The sequence below is a fragment of the Miniopterus schreibersii genome (assembly GCF_964146895.1).
Source record: "Miniopterus schreibersii genome assembly, chromosome: 5".
NCBI lineage: Eukaryota > Metazoa > Chordata > Mammalia > Chiroptera > Miniopteridae > Miniopterus > Miniopterus schreibersii.
In genome coordinates, this window is record NC_138106.1 from 88,815,529 (window position 1) to 88,838,695 (window position 23,167).

General features: G+C 44.7%; 1 protein-coding gene and 1 pseudogene across 6 annotated transcripts in view; both read right to left on the reverse strand.

The window, feature by feature from the left end:
• The window catches only part of U2SURP (U2 snRNP associated SURP domain containing), a 52,393-nt gene extending 41,345 nt beyond the window's left edge, over positions 1–11,048 (reverse strand). For all 5 annotated transcript variants that reach the window (XR_013998830.1, XM_081137856.1, XM_081137857.1 and 2 more), the window contains exons 1-3: positions 10,891–11,048; positions 2,486–2,530; positions 1,079–1,210 (exon numbers count right to left, since the gene is read on the reverse strand). Coding sequence is in view for 4 of the 5 variants with exons in the window: in XM_081137856.1 (XP_080993982.1) it covers positions 1,079–1,210; positions 2,486–2,530; positions 10,891–10,935 (222 nt within the window). In the remaining variant the exon portion in view is untranslated. The remainder of the gene's footprint in view (positions 1–1,078; positions 1,211–2,485; positions 2,531–10,890) is intronic.
• A 7,766-nt stretch (positions 11,049–18,814) lies between these two features.
• Positions 18,815–19,632, reverse strand: LOC308557523 (ferritin heavy chain pseudogene; annotated as a pseudogene). Its single transcript has one exon. The product of its transcript is annotated as a ferritin heavy chain pseudogene (transcript).
• Between the last annotated feature and the right edge of the window lie 3,535 nt (positions 19,633–23,167).

Genomic DNA, 23,167 nt, shown 5'->3' on the forward strand with positions numbered 1-23,167 from the left:
CTAATATCCACTAGGTTCAGTCATGCTGTCACAAATGGTAAGATTTCATTCATTTTTTATGGCTGAGTAATATTCCATCGTATGTATGTACCACTTTTTTACACGTTCATCTATTGATAAGCACTTGAAATCACCTCATCCTTCATCAACAATACTGATGTTCATAAAAGTAATAATTACATTTTCTTTGCTGGGAATATATCATGTACAGTATTTTATATTTCTGCACAAGTAAACATTCATTGATTAATTTTAAATATGAGCAAACAGTATTTCCTTCTGAAATATGGTTTGAATAAACTGTAGACCTTTAGTTGTTCTTAATCATTTAAATGTTAGATTTTGATTCATAACTTAAAAGAAATGTTTATTAAATACAACCTAAAATATTAATCTGCAATTGAAATCTGTAAGGTTTCCCTAGCACCTGCTAAAATGAGAAGTTAACCAATTGAAAAATTAAACTTGATCAATCCCTAAAAAGCTTGCCCTTGCAATATGCAGAATGAAAGAGTAATATTGCTGTAAACTATTTTAAAGTTATTAAATTCCTTTTGAAAATACAAAGCAGTTTTAAAACCCAAAAGTCAATAGTGGGTTTCAGGAACAGATTAAAAATAATTTTTTCTCTGAGATGGGAAGAAAAATGTTTTGCCATCATTCAGTCAGCATCTTTGGTTTCAACTTAAAAAGTTGAAACAAATTGTAAAATCACATGTAAATCCAATGAAAGACATAATTTTACAAAACAATAGGTTTGGGTTCAAATTTTATTTACATCCTAAGATCTAAGCCCAAGAGGGGTATGGTTAAGGAAATTAAGGACTGATTTTACATTCAAAACACTCTATGGTTTTTTAAGTAAAATTTTAAATTTTTAAATAAAGTATACCTCACTTATGAGCTAAAAATCATTCCCTTAGATAAACTTAAGTTTATTGTTAATCCAAATACAACAAAGAATGCTATTTTCAAACAGTGCAAGATGAAACAACAACAAGTACAAAACCAAGATATCCAACCACCAAATTAAAGTACAGATTAAAACCATTAACTCTACTTTATTATATTTACTTACTCTTGAGATAGCCTGGTGAGGAGAATCACAAAGGCTCTCACGGGCATTTTCATTCCTATAATTATGTTTTCTTGGGCTCTTAGGTCGTGTCCGACTAGGCATATCACTATCTGAGGGTCCGGATGCATCCATCTTCAGGAAAAGTAAAACAAGTTTTTAAAAATCACATATGTAGTACTGAAAATGAGAAATAACCCAAATGTCCAAATAATGATAAATTTTATTCTACACTATCAAACCTCTCAGTCCTTAACATCACCACCAATTTCATCAGAAAGGTCCTTAGCTATGGGGAAAGTTTTCAATGAAAGCTCCAATTTTGTATCAGTAACAAGTAGCTGTTCACTTGGAAGTAACAGGTTCAATTCCTTCATTTTCAAGACAATATCTGCCAAGTGCCCAAATCTCATTAACCATACGCTGCCTGTCAGTTGCTCCTTCAAACAAAAATGGTATCCCATGAAAAAAGAAGCCAGGCTCATTTCTCAATTTAAACAGTCCCACAAGTACTTTTTTCAAGACAAACATCACACTTTGGTAATCTGCACTGCTGCCATTTCATCTCATACAACATGAAAGACTCATACAAAAGGACAAGATCTAATATTAGTAATTTTACTACTTCATGAAGAACATTCTTAAGAGACTAGCATATTTTTACTGTGCCTGTGGGAAAGAATACAATGACTACTAATACATTTTGGCAACACTGCCTTGATTCGTGCTCAGGTGCCAGCATTTTACCCATCAATTGCTTTTTCTCTGTAAGTGTAAATGTCAACACAGTGAAAAAGGTCAATAATGTCTTAGTGTTTGTTATTATAAAATAGTTTTGAACTCACAGACCCCCTGAAAGATTCTCATTGACTCTCAGGGGTCTGAAGACCGTACTTTGAGTACTGCTGTAATAACATATGTAAAGAATGCTCATTGAAGTACTATACAAAACACCAAAACCCTTTAAACAAAAAGTATATGCCCATCAACAGAGAAATACCTTAATAAATAACTGTACCTCCCCTTGTGGAACATTATGATGCCATTAGAAAGACTAGATTAGAGCTATGCCCGTTGACTTGCAGGGATTTCCAAAAGATACACTGTGCAATGAGAAAATAATGACTGTGTATAATGCAACACCATAGTCAATGTGTAAGTCCACACCTTTCTGTATGTACAGAATTTTATAAGCACGATAGAAAAAGGAAAGGCACATACTAGATTTCTAACATGGCTGAAGGCCAACTTATGCAAACAAAACAAGAAAAGAAGGGCACCTAACAAAAAAGGTCAAAAAAAATAGGCATCTACATTATAATTGTATTGACTTATCAAGTAAAACCAAAGGGTAGGGATATAAACAAAGAGAAATTAAATTTTAAAGAAAAGATTGCCTTTTATACTCACATGTGCATCTGAAGATCCAGATGAATGAACATCTGACGATCTTGTCTGCAAGTATGAAAAATAAAAGTGAATATTAAATGATCGGAAAATGTCTCACTCTACCAACAAAATAAGTGTTTCTCATACTCAGTTTTCTCAGACTTAATTTTTCGAAACTTGTAGCAATTTCTTCTCAGCTAATAAAACCAAAGGGCAATCTCTGACTTACAAAAAAGGTGTGATCCAAAATAAATGTGCAAGTCCATTCTTTAAAATTCAGAATGCATATTTTCCAAAATATGACACAAATGATGGTCATAAGATATACTGTTCACTGCTGTTAACACTGACTAGCAGCAACTTAATACACAGCAAAGAAACCTCTCCTCCTTTCTCCAACCACTCAAAGTCATATAAGCAGATTCTAACTAATAGCAAGAAATCCACATGTAAACTCTAGCTCTCTAGCAAAAGGTACAAATTCTACTGCAGAAAAAATTCAAGAAAAACAAACTCATTATCAAATCCACCACAGGCCTCCACTGGCAACTTTTTAAAATTCTTCCTTTATTCGTTGATTGACTTGAGGGGGGAGGGAGAGGGAGAGAAACATCGCTTTGCTATTCCACTCATTTATGCATTCATTAGTGGTTTCTTGTATGTGCCCTGACCAGGGATCAAACCCACAACCTTGGCTAATGAGGACAATGCTCTAACCAACTGAGTACCCAGCCAGCGCCCTGCAACTTGTTTTAAGGGGCTGCTTCTACTTTGGCATGCCACCGATGCCGACTATTCCACAAGTAAGAGTTCAGTCTTCAAGTCACGGCACTTGCCAACAAAGTCAACTCTCAAAATTTCATCTTTTTTCCTCTTACTTGATCTACAGTTCCAATTTCAGATTACATACAGCATGCAACATTTTATTGGTTTTTCCCTAAGCATCTAAGGACAAAAAAGCCAAGCTGCAAGGCTATTTAAATAAGATTCATATGGATCCACACAGTATTACTTTACTTATCTTGCCTAAACGTAAGGCTAAGAACAGTGGGTTGCATTTTATACTGCATCAGTTTATGCCTCTGAACTCCACTTTACTGGTTCCTAGTCAAAATCAGCCCAAAACAACCACACACCTAGACACCTCCCACCTCCATTCTATGCATCATTTTTCTGTCCCCAACTTTTACTGTGATCCTCCTCATTCACTTTCTTCTCCCAGCTAACCTTTCTTAAACAGCAAGATAGTATGAAAGAAGAAATTGTTTGATATTTAAATTAACTCTGTGAAATACAATTTGAAATGTGCCCATTTGCAGAAAATCCAAGAGAATAAATAATTTCTCTTAGAAAATAAAAAAAGTTCAGTCAAAAGACTGAATGGTCTGGGGGGTAAAAAAATCAACTGCCTCCCAAAATAGCGGTAACAAAAATAATATCCTAATCATAACAGGAACAAAAAATATAAAGCACCCAGGAACTAAATAAAGAAAATGTATACAACCTGTGTGAAGAAAACAAACTTTACAGAAGGATTCAGTTATTTAAGTCACCTTTTGAAAAGACTCATCGAATTCCTGCATGAGAAAACTCATTAAGAAAATGTCCACTATACCCAAATTTATTTACTTATCGAATACAATTTCATTCAACAGCTCAAAATCCCAAAGGGAAATCTTTGCAAGGAGACAAAGGAAACTGCCAAAAATAACCCTAAAGTTTACCTAGAAGAACACAAGAGTAGCTAATGTGCTAGCCTGTCTTCTATGCCACCACATCCAAATCATTTCTAGGATTTAAAAATAACAGCATGCATGGCTTAAGAAGAGGCATCAGTTGATTTCGATTTCCCAAAGATGACACTGGTCATATTTAGTCCAAACCATATATTTTCCACTGATAGAGAAGTTAAATTCAAACAGTAGTTAATAAGATTTTAAAAGAATAGCCAATTTCTATAAACAATAAATATAATTAATGCTACTTCAGAAGCTGAGCCTCTCCCTCTTAACCTGGAGCTGGGCTTAAGTTTTTATTTTCTTTTAAACTTAAAAACAACAAATTAATGCTTAAAGATCTTCTGAAGTCTACAGAACAATTCCTCATCCAAATGAAAAGACCCAAAAGCAAGAAATGAAAGGGTAGAGTAAGGGAGGTTTGAGGAACTAAAGCAGCAAAAAAATATTTCTCTCAGAGTAAAGAAAGTGATAGTACAGATGTGGGGAAGGACAGCAAGAAAATCTCAAAGGAAAACGGATCGTTCTGACTGCTGCTGAGGAGGTTAAGATAAAGGTGAAGCCAACCACACTCGTGCCATATGGCCCTGTATCTTGGTGGCTGAGAATAAAAACTTGTTCGTTCCTGGCTGCTCCTACGTTACTTTAAGTGAAAGGCCTCCACACCTGAGTTTTCAAATTAGCAAGCTACCCACAGTGACATCCCTCCAGCACTGCCCTTCTGCCGTCAGCTCTCCATTCCACTTCCCTCTCCCAGATGTCTTTGCCCTCCATCCTCACATCAACTTCCATCTCCCCAAGTTTAACAATCTCTCCCGCAGGAAGAAAATCAGCACCTTTATTGTACTGAGATGACTCCCAATTCCTGATCTTCAACCTTGGTCCTCTCATAGGTTCCAGCCTATTCTCAAACTGCTCCTGGACATTGTCAGCGAATGTCTGCGAGCTACTCAAATCCAATAGGTCTAAAATGCCTCACTAACTAGCGTGTCCTCTGGACCTTGGGTGGTAACTCTCAATCTTTCATAAGTAAAATGTTAAGGGCACAAACTCTGGACTCAGACTTACCAGATTTGTAAACTTGGGCCTAGTTCCTCCATGTATGTGTGAGGCTGAATAGCACCTGCCTCGGGGATGTTGTGCAGGATACACACAGGTGAAGCACTTATAACAGTGTTTGGCACACAGTCGGTAAGTGTTAGCCAGCAGCAGCATTACAACAGGGTCATCCTGGACTCCTTCCTATCCCCTGTAATCAACAGAATCAAGTTCTGTTCATCCTGCCTCTAACATAGCTCTTCTACACGGACCCTTTTCCCTTTCTAAAGACACCATTGTGGTTCAGATCTTCCCTTTATTTAACCATTTACTGGTACTGTGCCTGGCACTGGAGATATAAAGTAAAATAAGACACAGTTCCCATCATAAGGAGCTCATAAGAAAGACACGTAAAAATGCAGCTACACCACAAGAGCACAGGCAAATCTTAATGGGAGTGAGGAAAATGTTAGGAAAAGCTTCCCAGAAAGGATATGAGGTGAGGTTTTTTAAGTAATCCTCAGTATCAGCACTGCAGTAATCTCCAAAATGGTCCTCCTCACTTCCAAATCCTTCCTAAACTGTGCCTGCACAATGGCTTTCCTAAAGGACTTTCCTGCCTCAAATTTTCCATGGCTAATTTTATTCTGTAGCATTCAAAGTCCTCCACAATTTAGCTAAAAACGTATCTTTCCATCTCAGTTCCTTTTATGTCATATGCAAGCACCCTATGCTAAAACAAGACCACTTATCAATCCACTTCACAACCATTTATTTTTCTTCACCTCACCCATCTTTTTTATACCCCTTATTTCTATCCTTCAAAACTCTGCTCATTGTTCAAAAGGACTCAATCAATCTAATTCCTCTACGCTCTTGAAGGTTCCCCTGCCCACCTACCATTCAACCAGCTATCACTTCTTTCGCTAAACTTTTAGGTACTTCTGATAGCTCTGCCTTGTACTATTATGTTAACTCTCTTCTTTCACTAGACAGCATGCTTCCCAAAAGTGGGTAGGGTATAATTTAATGTTTTCTTCCTCAAAATGAAGCACATGATCTAGCAAGTGACAGAGCCTCAATATACCTGATTTAACCTATACAACAAAACTGCACTGCACACTGTCAGCAAACTCTGCTGTCCACTCACTAACATGGAGCAGCTATCTAGCTTAATACCACTCTCCAAGCCAAACCAAAACACTGTAAGATCACTGAGACAAGCACTATGTGTAATAAAGTTAAATAACAAGCCTGAAGTGATCTCTAAAATTACATCTAAAACACTACCAATACATGAAAAGTTGTAACTACATTTTGAACGTCCTGCAGTTTATCTAAACTGAGGAAGGGCCTAGTGAAAAAAATTTAACTCCTCAAAGAAGAGACATCTAACAGTACCAAATAGTCTCAAGTGCTATAGGCAAATGTATCTTGCTTTCAAAAAGGTTATTTTGACAAAATTCCTCTAGCACACAGCTGGTGTGTAATAAAATGTTAAAGGTACTTAATAATAACATAAGAGGCAAATTACCTGTGATATCAATGTTTTGCATTTACCATTCTGTAGCAAGTTTTTATTTTTATTTCAAAATTGATGCTCTTTGTAAAAAAGGTTAGAAAGGCAGGAGGAGTCTGCTTGCATCCCAAGTGGGATGTTGTAAGGTAAATGGGTATCTTTCACTGGTTTACTTTCCAGGAAAAACAAAGCTTTAGAAACTCAAGTTTCTAAAAAGCACTAATCAAGAAAATGGAAGTTCATAATTCCACTCTCCACCCAAAAACACAACCTTCCACACATAAAACTAACCACCCTAAATTTTAAGATAAGGTTATGACCACATTATAATAAAAATTCAGTTTAGCCCAGTGAGTGTGGTTCAGTGGTTGAGCGTCCAGCTGTGAACCAGGAGGTTCACAGTTAGAGTCCAGGTCAGGGTCATGGGCTCAATCCCCAGTAGGAGGCGTGCAGGAGGCAGCCGATAGCTGATTCTTTCTCATCATTGATGTTTCTATCTCTCTCTCCCTCTTCCTTTCTCTCTGTGAAATCAATAAAAACATATATTTTTAAAAAATTCAGTTTAAACTAAAACTGGAAACTATGAAAAGCCTAATTTTCAAGATCTGTGTTTTGCTTGGAGATTTTCATATTTAAATCTTACATATCTTCAGGCACCACAAAAAAAACCATGTACATAGGCAGTAATAAATACCCAAGGATCACAAGCCTTGGATGGATCCTCATTTTCCTTATTTCTTACAAGTGAAATACTTGGTTAAACCAGCTGTCGATCAAAATTGTTCCCAACTTAGCACTCAATGTCAAGGAAGCCAGCAGTGTTTTCTTTGTTTATTTACCTATCTAACCCAATTTTTGACAATATGGCAAAAAATAAGCATTGTTAGAGTGCAATAACACGGCACACAATTCGATATTAGTACTATTACCAGCACAGGAGATGCAGAAGCAAAGGAAGTACCACATTCTCTTCATATCCTCATTATTGCTGAGCAAGAAAACAAAACACTCTTGAAATCAAAATAAAAATTTGATAAATTCTAAGAAAATATGTTTAACAAGTTTATAAGCAAATAATTATAGGCTCTCTGTCTCTCCTCCCAAGATTAAAATAACAATATGGCATCAACACCCTTCTCCAACAGTGCATTTTAGTCTGGTAATAAAAAGAATGCATAGGAAAATTTTAGCTCATTCCTAAAACATTTACTGAATTTCTGTGTTTGTCAGGCTTTAAAATTAAACGCATAGCAAAATTCCACAGAAAATAAAAAGGCTCGGGATCTCTTCACTGGGGACAACTACACATAAAGGTAAGTCATCTGACTATGATACATAAAATGTAATTTTTAAAGCTAGAAGAAACTGTAGAGGTTATCTAACACAATCTCTTTATTCTATAATTAAGACATGTCAAACAATTTCGCCATTATTGATTGGAAAAATCTTGTATATTGTACATTTTTAAATTAAAAATTTCCTCAATGTCTAGAAATATGACTTACAAACACCCCTCCCAAATCAATGGGAATTAAAGTACCAAAGAAGAATGAACATGAAACAGAAGAATCTCTTCACTCTATCTGTATTGTAGAATGTCACTCACCTGCTGCCTGGAGAGGAAAGGAAATCAAACTACAGAGATCAAAGGCTAGAAATTCCAAACACTGTAGTATTAGCCAAAATAATCTGACCCTCTCTCGAATTATTTCTCGACTTGTGTTAAAAATAAAAAGCAGCCGGGTAAGGCATGGCTCAGTGGTTGAGCATCGACCTAGGATCCAGGGGATCAGGGTTTGATTCCCGAACAGGGCACATGCCCAGGTTCAATCAATGACTCTCTCATCATTGATGTTTCTATCTCTCTCTCTCCTTCACCTTTCCTCTCTCTGAAATCAATAAAGATATATTTTAAAAAATAATAATAAAAATAAATAAATAAAAAGCAACAATCTGGGCAGTCATTATGATAGTTAACGACTTAAGATTCTAAATCTCAGTATTAGACGTTATCCTGACATTTTGAAAAGTACTTTTAATTTCCTCTAAGGATAAAAAGAAGGGAAAGGAACTAATATTATGTACTTTATAGACATTAACTCAATCCTTACACTGACCCCGTAAAAAGGGGATTGTATCCATATTACAAAAGAGGAAACAGACTTAAGAGTTCATGACACCTGGCCTGGCCCGTGCGGCTCAGCCGTCGGGCGCGTCCTCGGTGCACCGGAGCGCTGCGGATTGGACAGCTTCAGGGCTTCAGGATACCCCCACTTTGCAGGTTCCAGCCCCTGGTCAAGGATTTGGGAGGCAACCAATTGCTTTATCTCTCTCACATCTATGTTTCCCTCTCTCCCCATCCCCCCTTCATCCCTCTCTAAGGTCAGTTTTAAAAAAACGTTTATACAAAATCGGCCTTAAAACTGCAAATATAATTACCAAGGCAGCACCTGAATCCAAATCTGGTTTGTTATCAAAATCCAAGATCTTTCAGCATCATGCAGCCTTCATATTAATAGAGAAAATCATGTCAATGTCATTTGAATCCTGAAACATTGATTCCTTTTACAGGCCTCAGTAGAAAATTTCTTAATGGCATCAACTAATGATACTCTAATTCTAAAGCAATATATTTTAAAAGATTACTGGAAGATCCAAAGATTTAATTACAGGTAACAGACACACACACACTACCACGATAAGTACTATTACAGAATGAAAACTAAACAGACATTAAAATGTTTTCAATGTATCCAAGGTCTCAAAAAAGGTGATACTTAAAATACTATTTTGAGAAGAAACAAAAAATTATGACGCTTATGCGTGATTACGGACTTAGCTAGCTTTAGTAACAGTTCCGGATAGTACGAAAGGCTGTTTTGGTCTTGAGTCTGTTGAGAGGACGTGGGTAGAGTCGGGTACCCAGCTATCCCCTTACTGCCCAAGGAGAAAGGTACCGGGTAAGGGAGAAAATGACGAAGAGTAAATGCACAATGCCAAGCAGCCAAAACTGGCCCTCTGCCATCGTTTTCACATAACTAAAGGATGTCTGGTAAAGCCGTTCTAATTACGAACTAATTATGAATATCATTCACCAAATGGCATAAGATTATGATTTATTAGAAACTGAGACAGCAAAAACTATTATGTTCGCCAGAAAGAACTGTAAACGCAAGGCTCGCCCGGTCTACTTAACTGAACTTCCTAATAAAGCGACTTCCAGTCCCACGCACGTTCGGACGGCACAGCCCCTGGAGCCTTTAGGTGTTAAACAACTTCTTACGCCACCACCAAAAGTTTCACAGCTGCTTCGGGCAGTACCATTACTTTTCACACCGTGTTCCAGACGAGGAACTCCGAGAGAAAACGAGTCAATGACCCGCCCAAGATGGCAACTAGGACCCGATGCCGCGAACCACCCAGGGCCCTGCAGCCCGGCGGCGTCGGCGCCCGCGCCCCGCGGGGAGCCCCGGCGGAGGCGGCCGCGCAGCCCCGCAGCCCGCGCCGCGAGGATGCCGCCCGGAACGCAGCGCCCTCCCGGCGCTCACCGCACTTCCTCCCGGGAGAGCACGTGCGGGCGCCCGGCTGGCAGCTCGGGGCGGCCCGCACGGCTGCGCGGCCCCGCACCGCCGCCCGCGCCCTCCACCCCTCCTCCGCTCACAACTGCCGTCCCTCGGGTTATTTACTCCCAGGAGGGCGGGAAGGGAACGGAGGGAGGCCGGACGCGTGAGGTCCAAAAGCAGAGACCCGAGAGAGCGGGGCAGGGACTTCATCACCGGGAAGCGGTTCCCGCCTCTGCCGGGCGCTGGCGGCGGCCTCGGCGCAGCCAGGTGAGCCCCGGGCGCGTTTCCGCCGCCTCAGGCCCCAGTCTTCTCCCCCGACTCCACGCCCACGCCCAGCGCGGGCCGAGCTCCCCTGCGGCCCCGCACGCCCGGCCCGCCGACCCCGAGCGAGTGCGGGCTGGGACTCGGGAGACGCCAGGCCTCCAACCTGCGCACCGCGGCGCGCCGGCCCCAGCCCGCCATCGCGAGCGCAGCGCGCCCCCGCCAGCCTGCCCCCGCCGACCGGGCGCGTCCGCAGGCGCCGACCCCACGGACAGACTCGCTGGCCGACGGGGTCCTCCGAGAAATTACCTTCGAGCCGGCCTTCTGAGAGCCGCCTGGCGTTTTGTCCGCCATCTTGAGTTTTGCTCCTCCTTCGGCGGCGGCAGCAGCGCCGGCGAGCCGAGCGCCGAGAGGGGATCCTGGCGGCGCCCGCCCGAGCGCCGGCGAGGCTGAAGAATCAACTGCCGAGCGGGGATTCGCGCTCGTGCGCACGTGACTTCCGGCGTCGCCGCCCCGCCCCCCGCACGCGCCGCCAGCCCGCCCGCGCGCTGGGGTCGGGTTCCCGGCGGCCGCGCTGCCGGGCGGGGAATTGGGAGACTTCCCGCGCTGGCTCGGGGGCAGCGCGGGCCCCTGGTGGGTGCGAGCCGGTTCCGTTTCCCGGAGTGCGGGGGACGCCTCCTTAAAGAAGAAACGCGCTCACCCGCCGGGCGGGATTTTCTGCAGCTCGGAGCACAAACCGGGGCGGAGCGGGACCTGCGCTCGGACGGACCCGCGCCACCAAGTCGGGAGCTCCCGCCCTGCGGGAGACTCGCGGGCTGCTCCAGGTACCGGAGTAGACTGAGCCTAGAAAGGGGAGAGGGGCGTTGGACCCAGCCTGCGGCCCTGCAGGGGTGGCCGGGGGGCACCTGCCAGGCAGGGTGGGTAAGGGGAAGATCGCGACAGCGGCTGGGCAGGGCGGCCCGTCTCAGGGACCCTCCTGCAGGTGGCCCGGCCCCCCCCCGCCCCCGCCCCCGCCCCCGCCCCCGCCCCTCGCGCCTAAGTGGAGGCTGCTGCTGACCCGCAGGAGCCTTCGCTTTCCGGCTGAAGATGCTCATCACACTAGATCGGAATTACCTGTTTACAGTCCAGGGTTGGGAAGTGAAGTCGTCCGGCCTGGCTGGTGGCTCGGTGGTTAGAGCGGCCGCCTGCGCGCTGCGGGGTCGCAGGTTCAGTTCCCGGTCAGGGTCGAGGGCAGGTTTGTACCCGAGTTGCGGGTTTGAGATTCCAGGCCCGGTCTGGGGCCGTGCCGGAGGCACCCAATCCATGTGTCTCCCACCACGATGTCTCTCTCTCCCCCTCCCTACCTTCCACTCTCTAAAAAATCAGTGGAAAAAATATCCTCTGGGGAGGATAAAAAAAAAAAAATCAGCGGAGATGAAGGGAGGAGTGGGACTGGCTGTACTAGCCATGTTCTGGCAGTGCTGCAGGCTCACTTTGTCTCTAACTGAATATATGCATGCTTTTCCTTCAGTGGAGTTAATGCAGACGTCTTCCCTTCTTCATACAATAAAGCCCCAAAGGAAGTCAGACAAATGTGGCCTGACTAGAAGTAATGCATGGGCCTTTTTTAAGGCCTAATTAAGTATACTTTAAAAACTCAGTCACAACAATGAGCACTCCCCCTGGATACATACAAGTCATGAGGTCTTGGCCCTATTACTCAAACCAGAAGTTAAGGAGGATGAGAGAGCATGAATATACAAGTGGAATTTTTACAGAATCTGAAATTTTTAATTAGACACAATTACTGTTGCCGAGGGACTACACATAAATAGCAAGGAAATCATACAACTTACTGCAATTAGCATTACTTTTTCACAGTCACACTAAAACCAGGCCACTTTTCTGCCCCACACCTGCCACATGTTCAGGCTCTTCCCTGCAGCTGTGCTCAACACCAACCACAGAGCAGTGCCAAATGCAGCTGCCCAGGGGTTTTGCTTGCCTCGAGCAGGGAGATTTTTGTTTCTTTGAAATTTGAGTTGGCATTTTTAAATTGGGAAAGTTTACTTTTTTTACTCAGGATTTCCAACTTTTCTTGAAAAATGGGAAAGTCTGGCAACAAGCCATAGCGACCTCTTGGAAAGCAGGCTGGGCACTCCAGTTCACCAAGCTGTCACCACACACATGCTGTGAACAAATAAATGCCCACAGCCAGATGAGTCTTCTACTTGTCGGTGTAAGAAACGTCCCAATCTGTAAAGAATTTTTATAAGCTTATTTGAGCCTAATTGACGACATAAGCTGGGGAGCAAGATCCCAAATGCTCCTGAGAATAACAGTTTTGCAGCTTCTGTTTTGCATTTGAGCTTAAGAAGGGGATGTAAAGAAGATTACGTGGAGGTAAGAGAAAGCTCTGCAGGAATTAATTGGATTACAGGATAGTAACAAGATTATGTGATCTCTTGAGGGTTAACACCCCCTTTAAGGGGTATTTCACTGGTGTGTTAACCTAGATCGGGGTGGGGAACCTTTTTTCTGCCAAGGGCCATTTGGATATTTATAATATTCGAGGGACATACAAAATTATCAACTTAAAAATTAGCTATGAAAAAAGCTCCTAGATTTATTGAATTTTGATGCCGCTGCAGTTGCCTTGGCAAGGCCAGAGGTTCCCCACCCCTGATCTAGATGCACGAGAACAATGGATAGGGCTGGCTTAAAACCTTTCACTAAAGTTTTAGGTCTGGGGTGTGACTGCCCACCATGACCTGCCCAGTTAGGAATTTATGATCAGATCACCCTGGGATTCCTTTCCATAGAACCCCTTTTTTTTTTCATATATTTCTCATGTACAAACTTAAGTCTTACCAAGGGTGATGATGAAAACTCTTAACTATCTTCCCTGGCCGGTGTGGCTCAATGGTGAGCATTGGCTAAAGCACCAAAGGGTTGTGGGTTCGATTCCCAGTCAAGGGCATGTACCTGGGTTGCAGGTTCAGTCCCCGGCTCTGGTAGGGGCGCAGGAGGCAACCAATCAATGTGTCTTTCACATGAATGTTTCTCTCTCTCTCTTCCTCTTTTCCCTCCTAGTCCCTCCCATCCTTCTACTCTCTCTAAAAATCAATGGGAAAAATATCCTCGGGTGAGGGTTAACAAAAAAACACTTAACAATTAGTCCCCCAGGCACCAAGAACTAAAGTTCATTTAGCAAGGCAAGTTCTGAGCCTAGGGCCCACAGATACTTTAAGGCATCCCAAAATGTATTGATTTCTTTTAAAGTAAGTGAGAGAGAAAAAGGTGGAGTGAAAAGGCTAATCAAAAGCCGTGTTTAACCATACACACAATGAATGAAAGAGACACCTTAAACATGAGGGCCCAAAGCTAAAATCTGTATTGTGCCAACTGACTGCTCCTACCTGGTGGCACTTTCATTCCAGAGAATTTTTAAGCAGCTTCTCCCTGTTCTCTAGGCTTCGGGATATAGGTTTGTGAAAGCACAGTCCCATCCATTTGTTCATTTGGCAGTTACCGAGTTTCTAGCATGTGCCAGGCTCTGAAGAAGGAAGACAGAGGGAGGGGGGAGGGACTGCTAAAGATCCGCCTTAGTCCTGCCTGGGAAGAGCCTAGCTGCTTCTAGGAATAGCCAGGACCAGCTCTCACAGAGGGCAGGTCTGTGTGGGATGGGAGATTCTTTCTGAGGACCCTGATTGCCCCCTGACCCTTACACAGCTAGCCTGACAAGGTTTCAGTGACAACAGCAGGTTCTCCCTTTTCTCCCCTACCCTACCAAAAACAATACCTAGCTGACTTATCATATCTAGAGTTCTTTTGACAATAGTAATTAGCAGTGGCATTTTTGTTTAACTACAGATACCTGAGAAATGAGACAAGTAAAAATGATGTCAAAAAGCCTATAGCCCAAGGATGGGCTAGTGACATGTTGAAGATAATAAAAATTGCTATTTTAGCTATGATCCTGGTGGGAAGATTACCCTTACTATGTAGCAATTGTTATCGCAATAAGATAATGAGCTTGGCCGACGTGGCTTAGTGGTTGAGCATCGACCCATGGATCTGGGGGTCATGGTTCGATTCCCAGTCTGGGCACATGCCCGGGTTTTGGGCTCCATCCCCAGTCGGGGACGTGCAGGAGGCAGCCAATCAATGACTCTCATCATTGATGTTTCTCTCTCTCCTTCTCCCCTCCTCTCTCTGAAGTAAAAAAAAAAAAAAAAAATTAAAAAAAAAAAAAGATAATGAAACCTAGCATGGTCCAGATGGAGCGAGTGTGCGTGTGCACACATTAGTGACAAAGGAGGACTGAAGTTGCCCATGGCAAGTCATGACGTCTAGCAGAGGGCAGTGTCTAGGGAGGCCTCACCGGGCCTGGCAGTCCAAAGGTGGGCTTGGCTTCCGCCACCCAGAGATCATGCTTCACTTAACCTGTGCTCTGCCCTCTGCCAGTGGGGGCCTACATATCCCCATGAAGACTGGAATTCTTGAGACAAGACCAGGTAATATAAAAGTCTGGGTATAGAATGAACTTAGGAAGAAAAAGTGAACAAGACTGTCTCTTATCAATGTTATTTGGTTGCCTGTACAGAATTGCAGCGCCAGTGGTCTAAAACCGTAGGCTTTATTTCCACAGTCCTATCATGTTCTTTCAAAGAACATGGCATACTTTTCTTCTCCAAGTTTTGTTAATTTTATTTATTTCCTTCATATTGGTTTTGCATATTTCTTGTTACCTTTTATTGTTTCTGTTGTTAGAATAGAATAGGTTTTTCCATTATTTACATGCCCTAAGTAATTTTTTATATATTGATTACTGGACATTGGTGTTGTGCCCAGCCATTTCTCTGGGTTCTTTTATTATTTGTATAGTTTTTTAGTTTTTTCTCTTGGACTTTCAGGTATACAATCATCATTTACAAATAACTACAAGTTTACCTCCTCTTTTCCCATTTTTTTCTATCTCCTGTTTTCCTCTTGTGTAGTGACACTCACCAGTCCCTTCAGCATGACAGTAAGAGCGCAGCTTATGGTGCCCTTGTCTTGTTCCTGAGTCTAACGAGAATGCTGTTAGTGTTCCTGTGAGGGGGAGGCTGACCTTTCGGTTTTAGGTTGAATTATATATTAATTTTTTAGCTAACTGTGGAACTGAATATTACAGAATTTTAAATTCTCATAGAAAACTCAAGGACTCTGGGATATGCCAAAGGATGCTGAAGGTTAGACAACCCTCTTAGAGAAGCAGTTATAGGCTTGTGTTAAGAGAAACCAGGACAACTCCATGACTTTGGAAAATAGGAACAAATTACAAGTGTCCTGCTCTGTGCACAGGGAGAGTGGGCAGTGGGGAGGGCTGATTAGGGGGAGGACAGGTAAAAATCTATATTAGCATCCTGTTGCTGCCATGACAAATTACCACCAAGTTAGTGGCTTATATTATTATATAATATATAATATTTATGCATGTAATATATGTACATTGTATTACAAATTGACTATTTTAGTTCTGGAGGTCAGAAGTCCAAAGGTGCAGGCAGGCCTGTTCATTCTGGAGGGGCTAGAGGAGAATCCATTTCCTTGCCGTTTCCAGAGTCCAGATTTCACTGGCTCATGGTCCCCTTCATCTCAGAGCCAGCAACATAGCATCTCCTCTCTTCTGTAACTGTGTCATCCTTCTATCTGCCCTCTGGCTCTAACTCCACTTCCTCCGTCTTAGGAAGGACCCTGTGATTACACTGGGCTCACCATTGGCGATTCAGGACAATCTCCCCTGGCAAGAGCTTTAACCAGATAACACCCACAAAGTCCCTTTGCCATGAAAGTTAACATATTCAAAGGTTTTGGGGATTAGGATGTGGACCTCTGGAGGGCTATTATTTACCGGCCACAGGACCTAAAATGAACTTTCTTCTGTATTTTGTCCCTGGCTGAGAGGCACAGCTTTGATCCCACGAGAAAACTGGCATGGGGATAGCCCTAATGAATACAGTCATCTCAGATCAGCTGAGTGCTGAAGTTATCACTGGGGAGCTCAGTAGGCAGATGGTGTGGTTCTGGGGAAGGTGGGGTGAAGCAGGTCTCCAATGCCTTACAGGGTGTAAAGGAAACAGATGTGTCTCAATCAGAAGGTAATCAGTGAAGACAAATTTCAGTCCAGTTTGTTTACTGCTGTATCTGCAGAGCCCAGAAGGAGTAAGCACCATGCAGGCACTCAATAAATATTTGTTAGTGAATAAACCCTACATCAGAGGCAGGATTTGGGAAGCACAAGGGAGGGGTACAGTGTAGGAGTCAGGGAGGACCTCATGAAGGAGAAGGGGAACCTTTGAGGAAGTGTGTTCTGCTCACAAGAGTTTCCCACTGGGGCTAACTCCCAGGAGTCACTAGAGGCCACTCAAGAGCAGGATGGAAACTTCACCACAATGTCTTATTTTAAGAAAATGCAAATTTTGCTAATTTTAAACATTTAAAAGTCTGCCTTCTGTACAAGTTTTGAAATAATATGAATCTTTCAACCCCAACTTAAAATTTTTTTCAAGGACTGTGTAATTTTGAGAGTGCCCTTCTATAGTTGATACATGGGATGCAGCCCAATTCATGAATCACTTAATAAAGCCAATTAGATCTTCAAATTCAAAAAAGAATTGTGTAATTTCTGTGCAGGCAGGCTCCAGGGACTGCAAATGTCATTCATTATTTTGCCACGTGGTGGCGCTGCTTCCACTGGTAAACAAGAAACCCCGCCACCCTTCTCTGGCGTCGGGGGAACACGGGGCGCTTCTGTGAGTGATCGCAGTGCTCGTGTCACCTTTATTGTTACAGTTGAAAACCTAACATCCTGTCATTGTCAACCAAGCTTTCACTGATGGTGCTGGTGCTGAAAAATGGAGAAGTTAAATGTGGAAAAAACGAGGTATACTGTGATGTTCATTTAGGAGAACAGTCCACAAAATATTAGAGATACTAGAAATATTCGGAGTAATGGAGACAGAGGCAGCATGTTGCGCTCAGGCCCGCTCTGCTCCGCGGGAGGGCGGGGGCGGGCACAGCCGCACGCAGTGGGCCGCCCCCGCACCGGAGCTGGCAGGGGCGGGAGCGGCGCCCCAGGTCGCAGCTGGGAGCGTCTGGACAGTCCAGCGCGGGCAGACGCCGCGAGTCCAGGGAGATGGCCGGGAGCCCGCCGTGGCCGAGGGAGGACTGCGGGGCGGCCTGCCGCAGCGAGCTGCGGTGTCTAGGGACGGGCCGGGACACTCGGCTGCCCTTCAGGTGCGCAGGGCCACTGCCATGGAGGGATACTGCTTGTTCCGTCGTGGTACGGTACCGGTAATGTGACGCTTCCCGCTTCAGTCGTTTGTAAGTGTCCAGCTCGGTGCACTGCGCGCACCCCCACTGTCGCCCCGACGCACCGTTCCCGCGAACGCCGAGCCCCTCACCCGCCTCCGCCCCAGGCAGCCGCCGGCCTCCCCTCCCGCCTCTACCTCCTGTGAGCGCAGCCGCCCGGCCCGGCCCTCTGGCCGGCTGGCCTCGCGGGCGTGGCGGCCGCGGGCGCCCCCGGGGCGCGGCGTGAGGCGCCTTCCTCCCGGAGGCTGCGCGGCTCCTGCCGGGGCGCCCGGCCTGCGTGTCCGTGGGGCGCGGCCCTGTGGGCGGCGAGCGCTCAGCGCGTCCCCGCGCACCTCCTGCCCCGCGGGGCAGCGCGGGACCGCCCGCCCGGGCCCCGCCGGGCTCCCTGACAGCTCTGAATCTGCGCAGAAACATGTTCCGGGGAGAGAAGCGAGTGAGATGGCGCCTCTGTCATCATGTCCTGGGGAGAAGGGACGGTGCCAAATAAGGCGGCAGCCTGGGGAAGAGCCACGGACAGAGCCCTGGGAGCTGCGTCCGAGAACAAAGACCCCTACCTGGATGTAAGCCCAGCAGCGGTTTCTCATGGCAGCTCAAGGCTCAGAATCCCTTTAACCTCTAAACTGTGCAGCCGTGGAACAGCCCACCCTGATGAAATAAGTATTTCTCTGTGAAAATACACAGACAGAAGCTGGCTGACTAGAAGGGATTCCAGAATTGGGAGGCGAGTTGGAGGAGAGCTATACGTGGGCTCTAAGACTTCTTTTACCCCAACACTGTGTCTTTCTGTTTTATTTTATTTATTTTTATTCTGTTGGGGAGGGGTATCAAATTACTTTATTTGAAGGAAACGGAAGACAAGTGGATGATTTGGTACAAGTTATAGGAAAGGAAACTCCAACATGCAGGCACTGCTCTGGTGACTAGGAAGTCACCTCCGGGGCTCTGGGGACCCAGCCTAGGGCTTAGCTGTCATCGCTGTCTCCCAGGGTGTACTTGTCAGAGATACTCTGCCAGGCCAGGCGCAGGGGCCCCAACCTGCACAAGCTGGTTACCTGGTCACCCAGTTCTTTGATGGATTTCACCCCTCATTCAGGTAGTGAGTCTCAGTGAAGTCACACAAATGAGAGTCATTTTTGTCAGTGGCCAGTTTGTGCAAGTCCAGTAGTGACTGAGCCACACTTTTCCCCAAGTGTAACACACCCCCCATGGAATCCAGCCCCTTCTGCCGGGTCAGGTCTGGTTTCCTGATGTCCTGAAGGAGGATTCGGCCACCTCGGTTCTGCAGCCATCAGTTCTCAGCATGTTCCCTCTCCTCACGAGACTGGGGAAGGAAGGAATTGGTAAAGGTCTTCAAAGCCGCATCATCGCAGTCAAAGTAGTGAGATGGAGGAAGTAGACGGAGGACGCATAGAGCCTCGGGTTGACCTGGCGGTTGATGGCAGCGCCAAGGCCTGGTGGCAGCTCTGGTGCACCTGGGATAGCGATGCAGTCGTCACGGAGGCCTTGACATGTCCGAGGACGCTGGGGGGGGTGGCGAAGGGTGGATCTGGGATGGGCCGAGTGCCTGTTGGTCCAAGCACCGTTGAAGCAGGAAACGCACAACTGTCCTTGAAAACTCTGCCTTTCTAATGCTTGAAGTATCAGTAAAAAAGACAAAAATGACCAAAGCTGTAGTTTCCAAAGTAAATAATCATTCAATGCAAACTTAGTTTGATATTTGTGTCACATCCTCCAGACTAGCTGGAATCTGATGAGCTGTTGAGCGCTGCTAGAGGACTGCATGCCTCGGGATGCTGTCCTCGATCATAGTGACAGGGCCACAGCAGGTCACCAGGTGCACCGGGGCCTGATGTTATACTAGGAAAATACCCTGGCAAATCCAGATCAAGTTAGCAAATAGGATTGTTCCATTTTTAGTTACTAAAAATTAATGCCTCCTTTTTGTGCCACCTGTTAAACTTTGGCTTTAGTTTTTCTCCATTGTTTGTCTTTTCCTTTGTCATCGGGACTTGTGAACACAATGCCTCACGTCCCTGTGGTGAAGTAGACAGACCTTACACTTTGGGGCTGGAAAGCAAACCGGTGCAGCCTCCCTCGGAAGGCAGTGCCTCCAGTTACCACAATGTGAAGTGCACCTACCCTTTGACTCAGCAGCTCTGCTGGTAGGGGCTTGCTTTCCAGGTGCATTCCCACGCCAGCCAGGAGCACGGAGGGCAAGCCACTGCCGCAGAGACCAGAAACGCCCGCGCCCTCCGAGGGGCTGTGCGGTAACAGCACATCCAGCGCCGGGCTGGGAGCCGGGCACGAGTCCCTAAGGCCTGACTTAGGAACGGGCCCGCACGCACTGCTGCGACAGAGGCAAGGTAGGAACCTTTGGGCTTTAAAAAAAGACACTTATAGATAGAAATACAGCATACAGGCGCGTTAGGCAGCTTCTAAGGTGGCCCCCGGTGATCTCTCAGCCCTGGTGGCCGTGCCCTGCGTGAGCCCCTCCCCTGCAGTGTGGGTTCAATCTAGTGATGTGCTTCTCATGAAACGAATGCAGCAAAAGGGGGAAGATGTCACTTCTGAGATTTGTTTATAAAAAAAAAAATGGATTCCACATGAGTGAGATCACGTGATACTTGTCTTCCTCTGGCTTATTCCACTCAGCATAATACTCTCCAGGTCCCGCCATGCTGTCTCAAGAGATCTTTCTTTTTTACAGCCACATAGTATTCCGTGGTGTAAATGTACCACAGCTTTTTATCCACCATCTACTGATGGGCATCTGACAAATTTCAGAGGGAAGGGAGGGGTGGGGGGGGAGGGGAGAGATTAATCAAAGAACTTACATGCTTAACCTATGAGCACAGACAACTGTGGAGAAGGCCTGGGGGGCGAGGGGCATGCCCGGTGGACGGTATCAGTGGGGGGAAAGGGGACATCTGTGCTACTTTCAACAATAAAGATAAATTAAAAACAAAAGCTGGCTTCTTGTCTTCCTTGACTTTTCTAGCTCTTCTTGCCTGTTTGTTCTGATGACGTCAGTTGCCTTGCTATGAGGGGCTCAAGGAGAGGCCCACGTGGTGAGAAACTGAAGGAGACGCAGGCCAAAAGCCAGTTAAAGAAATGAGGCCATCAGCCCAATAGCCTGTGAGAAACTAAATCCTGCCAACACCCCTTAAGCGAACTTGAAAGCAGATACTCCTAAGTGGAATTGGGACGTGACCGCAGCCACAGCCTACAGCTGACGACCTTGTGAGAGATCCTGAGCCAGAGGGCTTAGTTAAGGTGCTGGATTTCTGACCATAGAAAATATGAGATAATAAATGTTTGTTGTTTTAAGCCACTGAGTTTCGGGGCAATTTGTTACACAGCAGTAGGTAACTAGTATAAGAATAAGATGTATGTTTGTTTATGCAATATGTGTCTTTATAAACGGGCCACTCTGCTTTGCCACTGGGCAAGGAAGATTAGGGTTCTGGGGATCAGAGGTGGGAGGAAACTTAATTTTTACTGTATACCCTTTGGTCTGTTTGAAAATAATATTTATTCAACAAATGACTTTAATTGTGTATATTTTTTAAATATGTTTTTATTGATTTCAGAGAGAGGAAGGGAGAAGGAGAGAGATAGAAATATCAATGATGAGAAAGAGACATTGATTGGCCGCCTCCTGCACACCCCCACTGGGGACCAAGCCTGAATCCTGGGCATGTGCGCCTACCGGGAATCAAACCACGACCTCCTTGTTCATAGTTTGCTCAACCACTAAGTAATGCTGGCCGGGCAGCAAATGACATTTTTAATATGCTCCAATAGAAATAATTTCAAAGGCCTATTTCTAAAATTCACATACGAATTTTTTTCTGTATCTACATACATTAGCTAGTCACTCACAAAGAAGTTTTTTTAAAACTTTCTTTAACTTGGACACATATCCATCACTTCCCATAAAAAAGACTCTCTTTTCTTTCACCTTTTTGGGGAAACAGGAAAAATGCCTTCTTTTTAGCCTCATCATCTGCCTCTCCTGCCCTGACAACCCCCTGCTCCAGCCACACCAATGTTCCAGTTCCCCCACTGGGGCCTACTGTTTCCCAGCTCTGTCCCGTAACTCAAACATCCTCTCAACTTGAATACTTTTCCTCCCAGGTCCCTTTCCTAATTCCTGTGCAAAACACAAGACCCAACTCCAGGTTCTTCCACTGACACAGCTCCTCATTCTTTCACCCACGAATCTGGCAATTCTGTTCCTGGATATGCATCCCAAGTAAGTTGGTCCCACTCCTTTGGACTCTGCCTATATTTTACACTTAGTTCCAGATGGGTCTTCACCCACTGTATTGTCATTTTTCTGTTTGGACAGTAAGCTCCTTGGAGATGAGAAGGGCAGGGATAGAAGGCAAGCATGTGCTCTTTCAGTTCCCATTTCCAGAGAATAATCCTACCCAGAGTAGGGGGAGTGGATACGGTTAGTCCAAAAGCAGGTCACTGAAGTACTTAAGTTATTGACATAAGTTTACAAGAGATATTTGAGGATTTATACATGTATCACCTTAGGATTTATGTATAGGATACCTTTAGTTGCAATTGACAGAAGCATCCACACTTGTGTGGCTTAAACTATAAGGAAATTTTATAATTTCACCCATCAGGAGTTCAGAAGTGAGACTGTTCCAGGATCTGTCAACTTAGCAGCTCAATCCCATCAAGGACCCAGGTTCTTTCCATCTCTCTGCTCTGCCATTGTCAGTAGGTCCACCTCCTCGGTTGCAAAATGGCTACTACAGCTCCCAACATCCAACTTCACACCACAGGAAGTGTTCCTTCTTAAAAGCTTGTGTATCTTTTTAAGACTGAGAAAACTTCCTAGTAGATTTCCCTTCATGTCTCATTGGCCATAAATGGGTTGGTAGCCAAGCCTAAACCAACTGATGACCATGGTTGGCTTATATGGAGCACCTGGTTGACTAGGGGATACATTATCTGCATAAAATCTGGGTTCTGCTAAAAAGAAGCAAGAGGATGGGTAATAACAACACTGTCTCCTACATTGTGAGAACCTAGGCTTACTTTTTTTTTTAAATATTGAGCTAAATTGCATATATTATAATTAGAAAACACTACATCACTTCCAGCACCTGGAGATCTATTTTTTTAAATTATCACACTTGTGACCTAAATCTAAGTCAGAACATGGATTTTGAAATCTCTGAGCATTGGCCCGGCCAGGTGTGGCTCAGTGGTTGAGCGTCGACCTAGGATC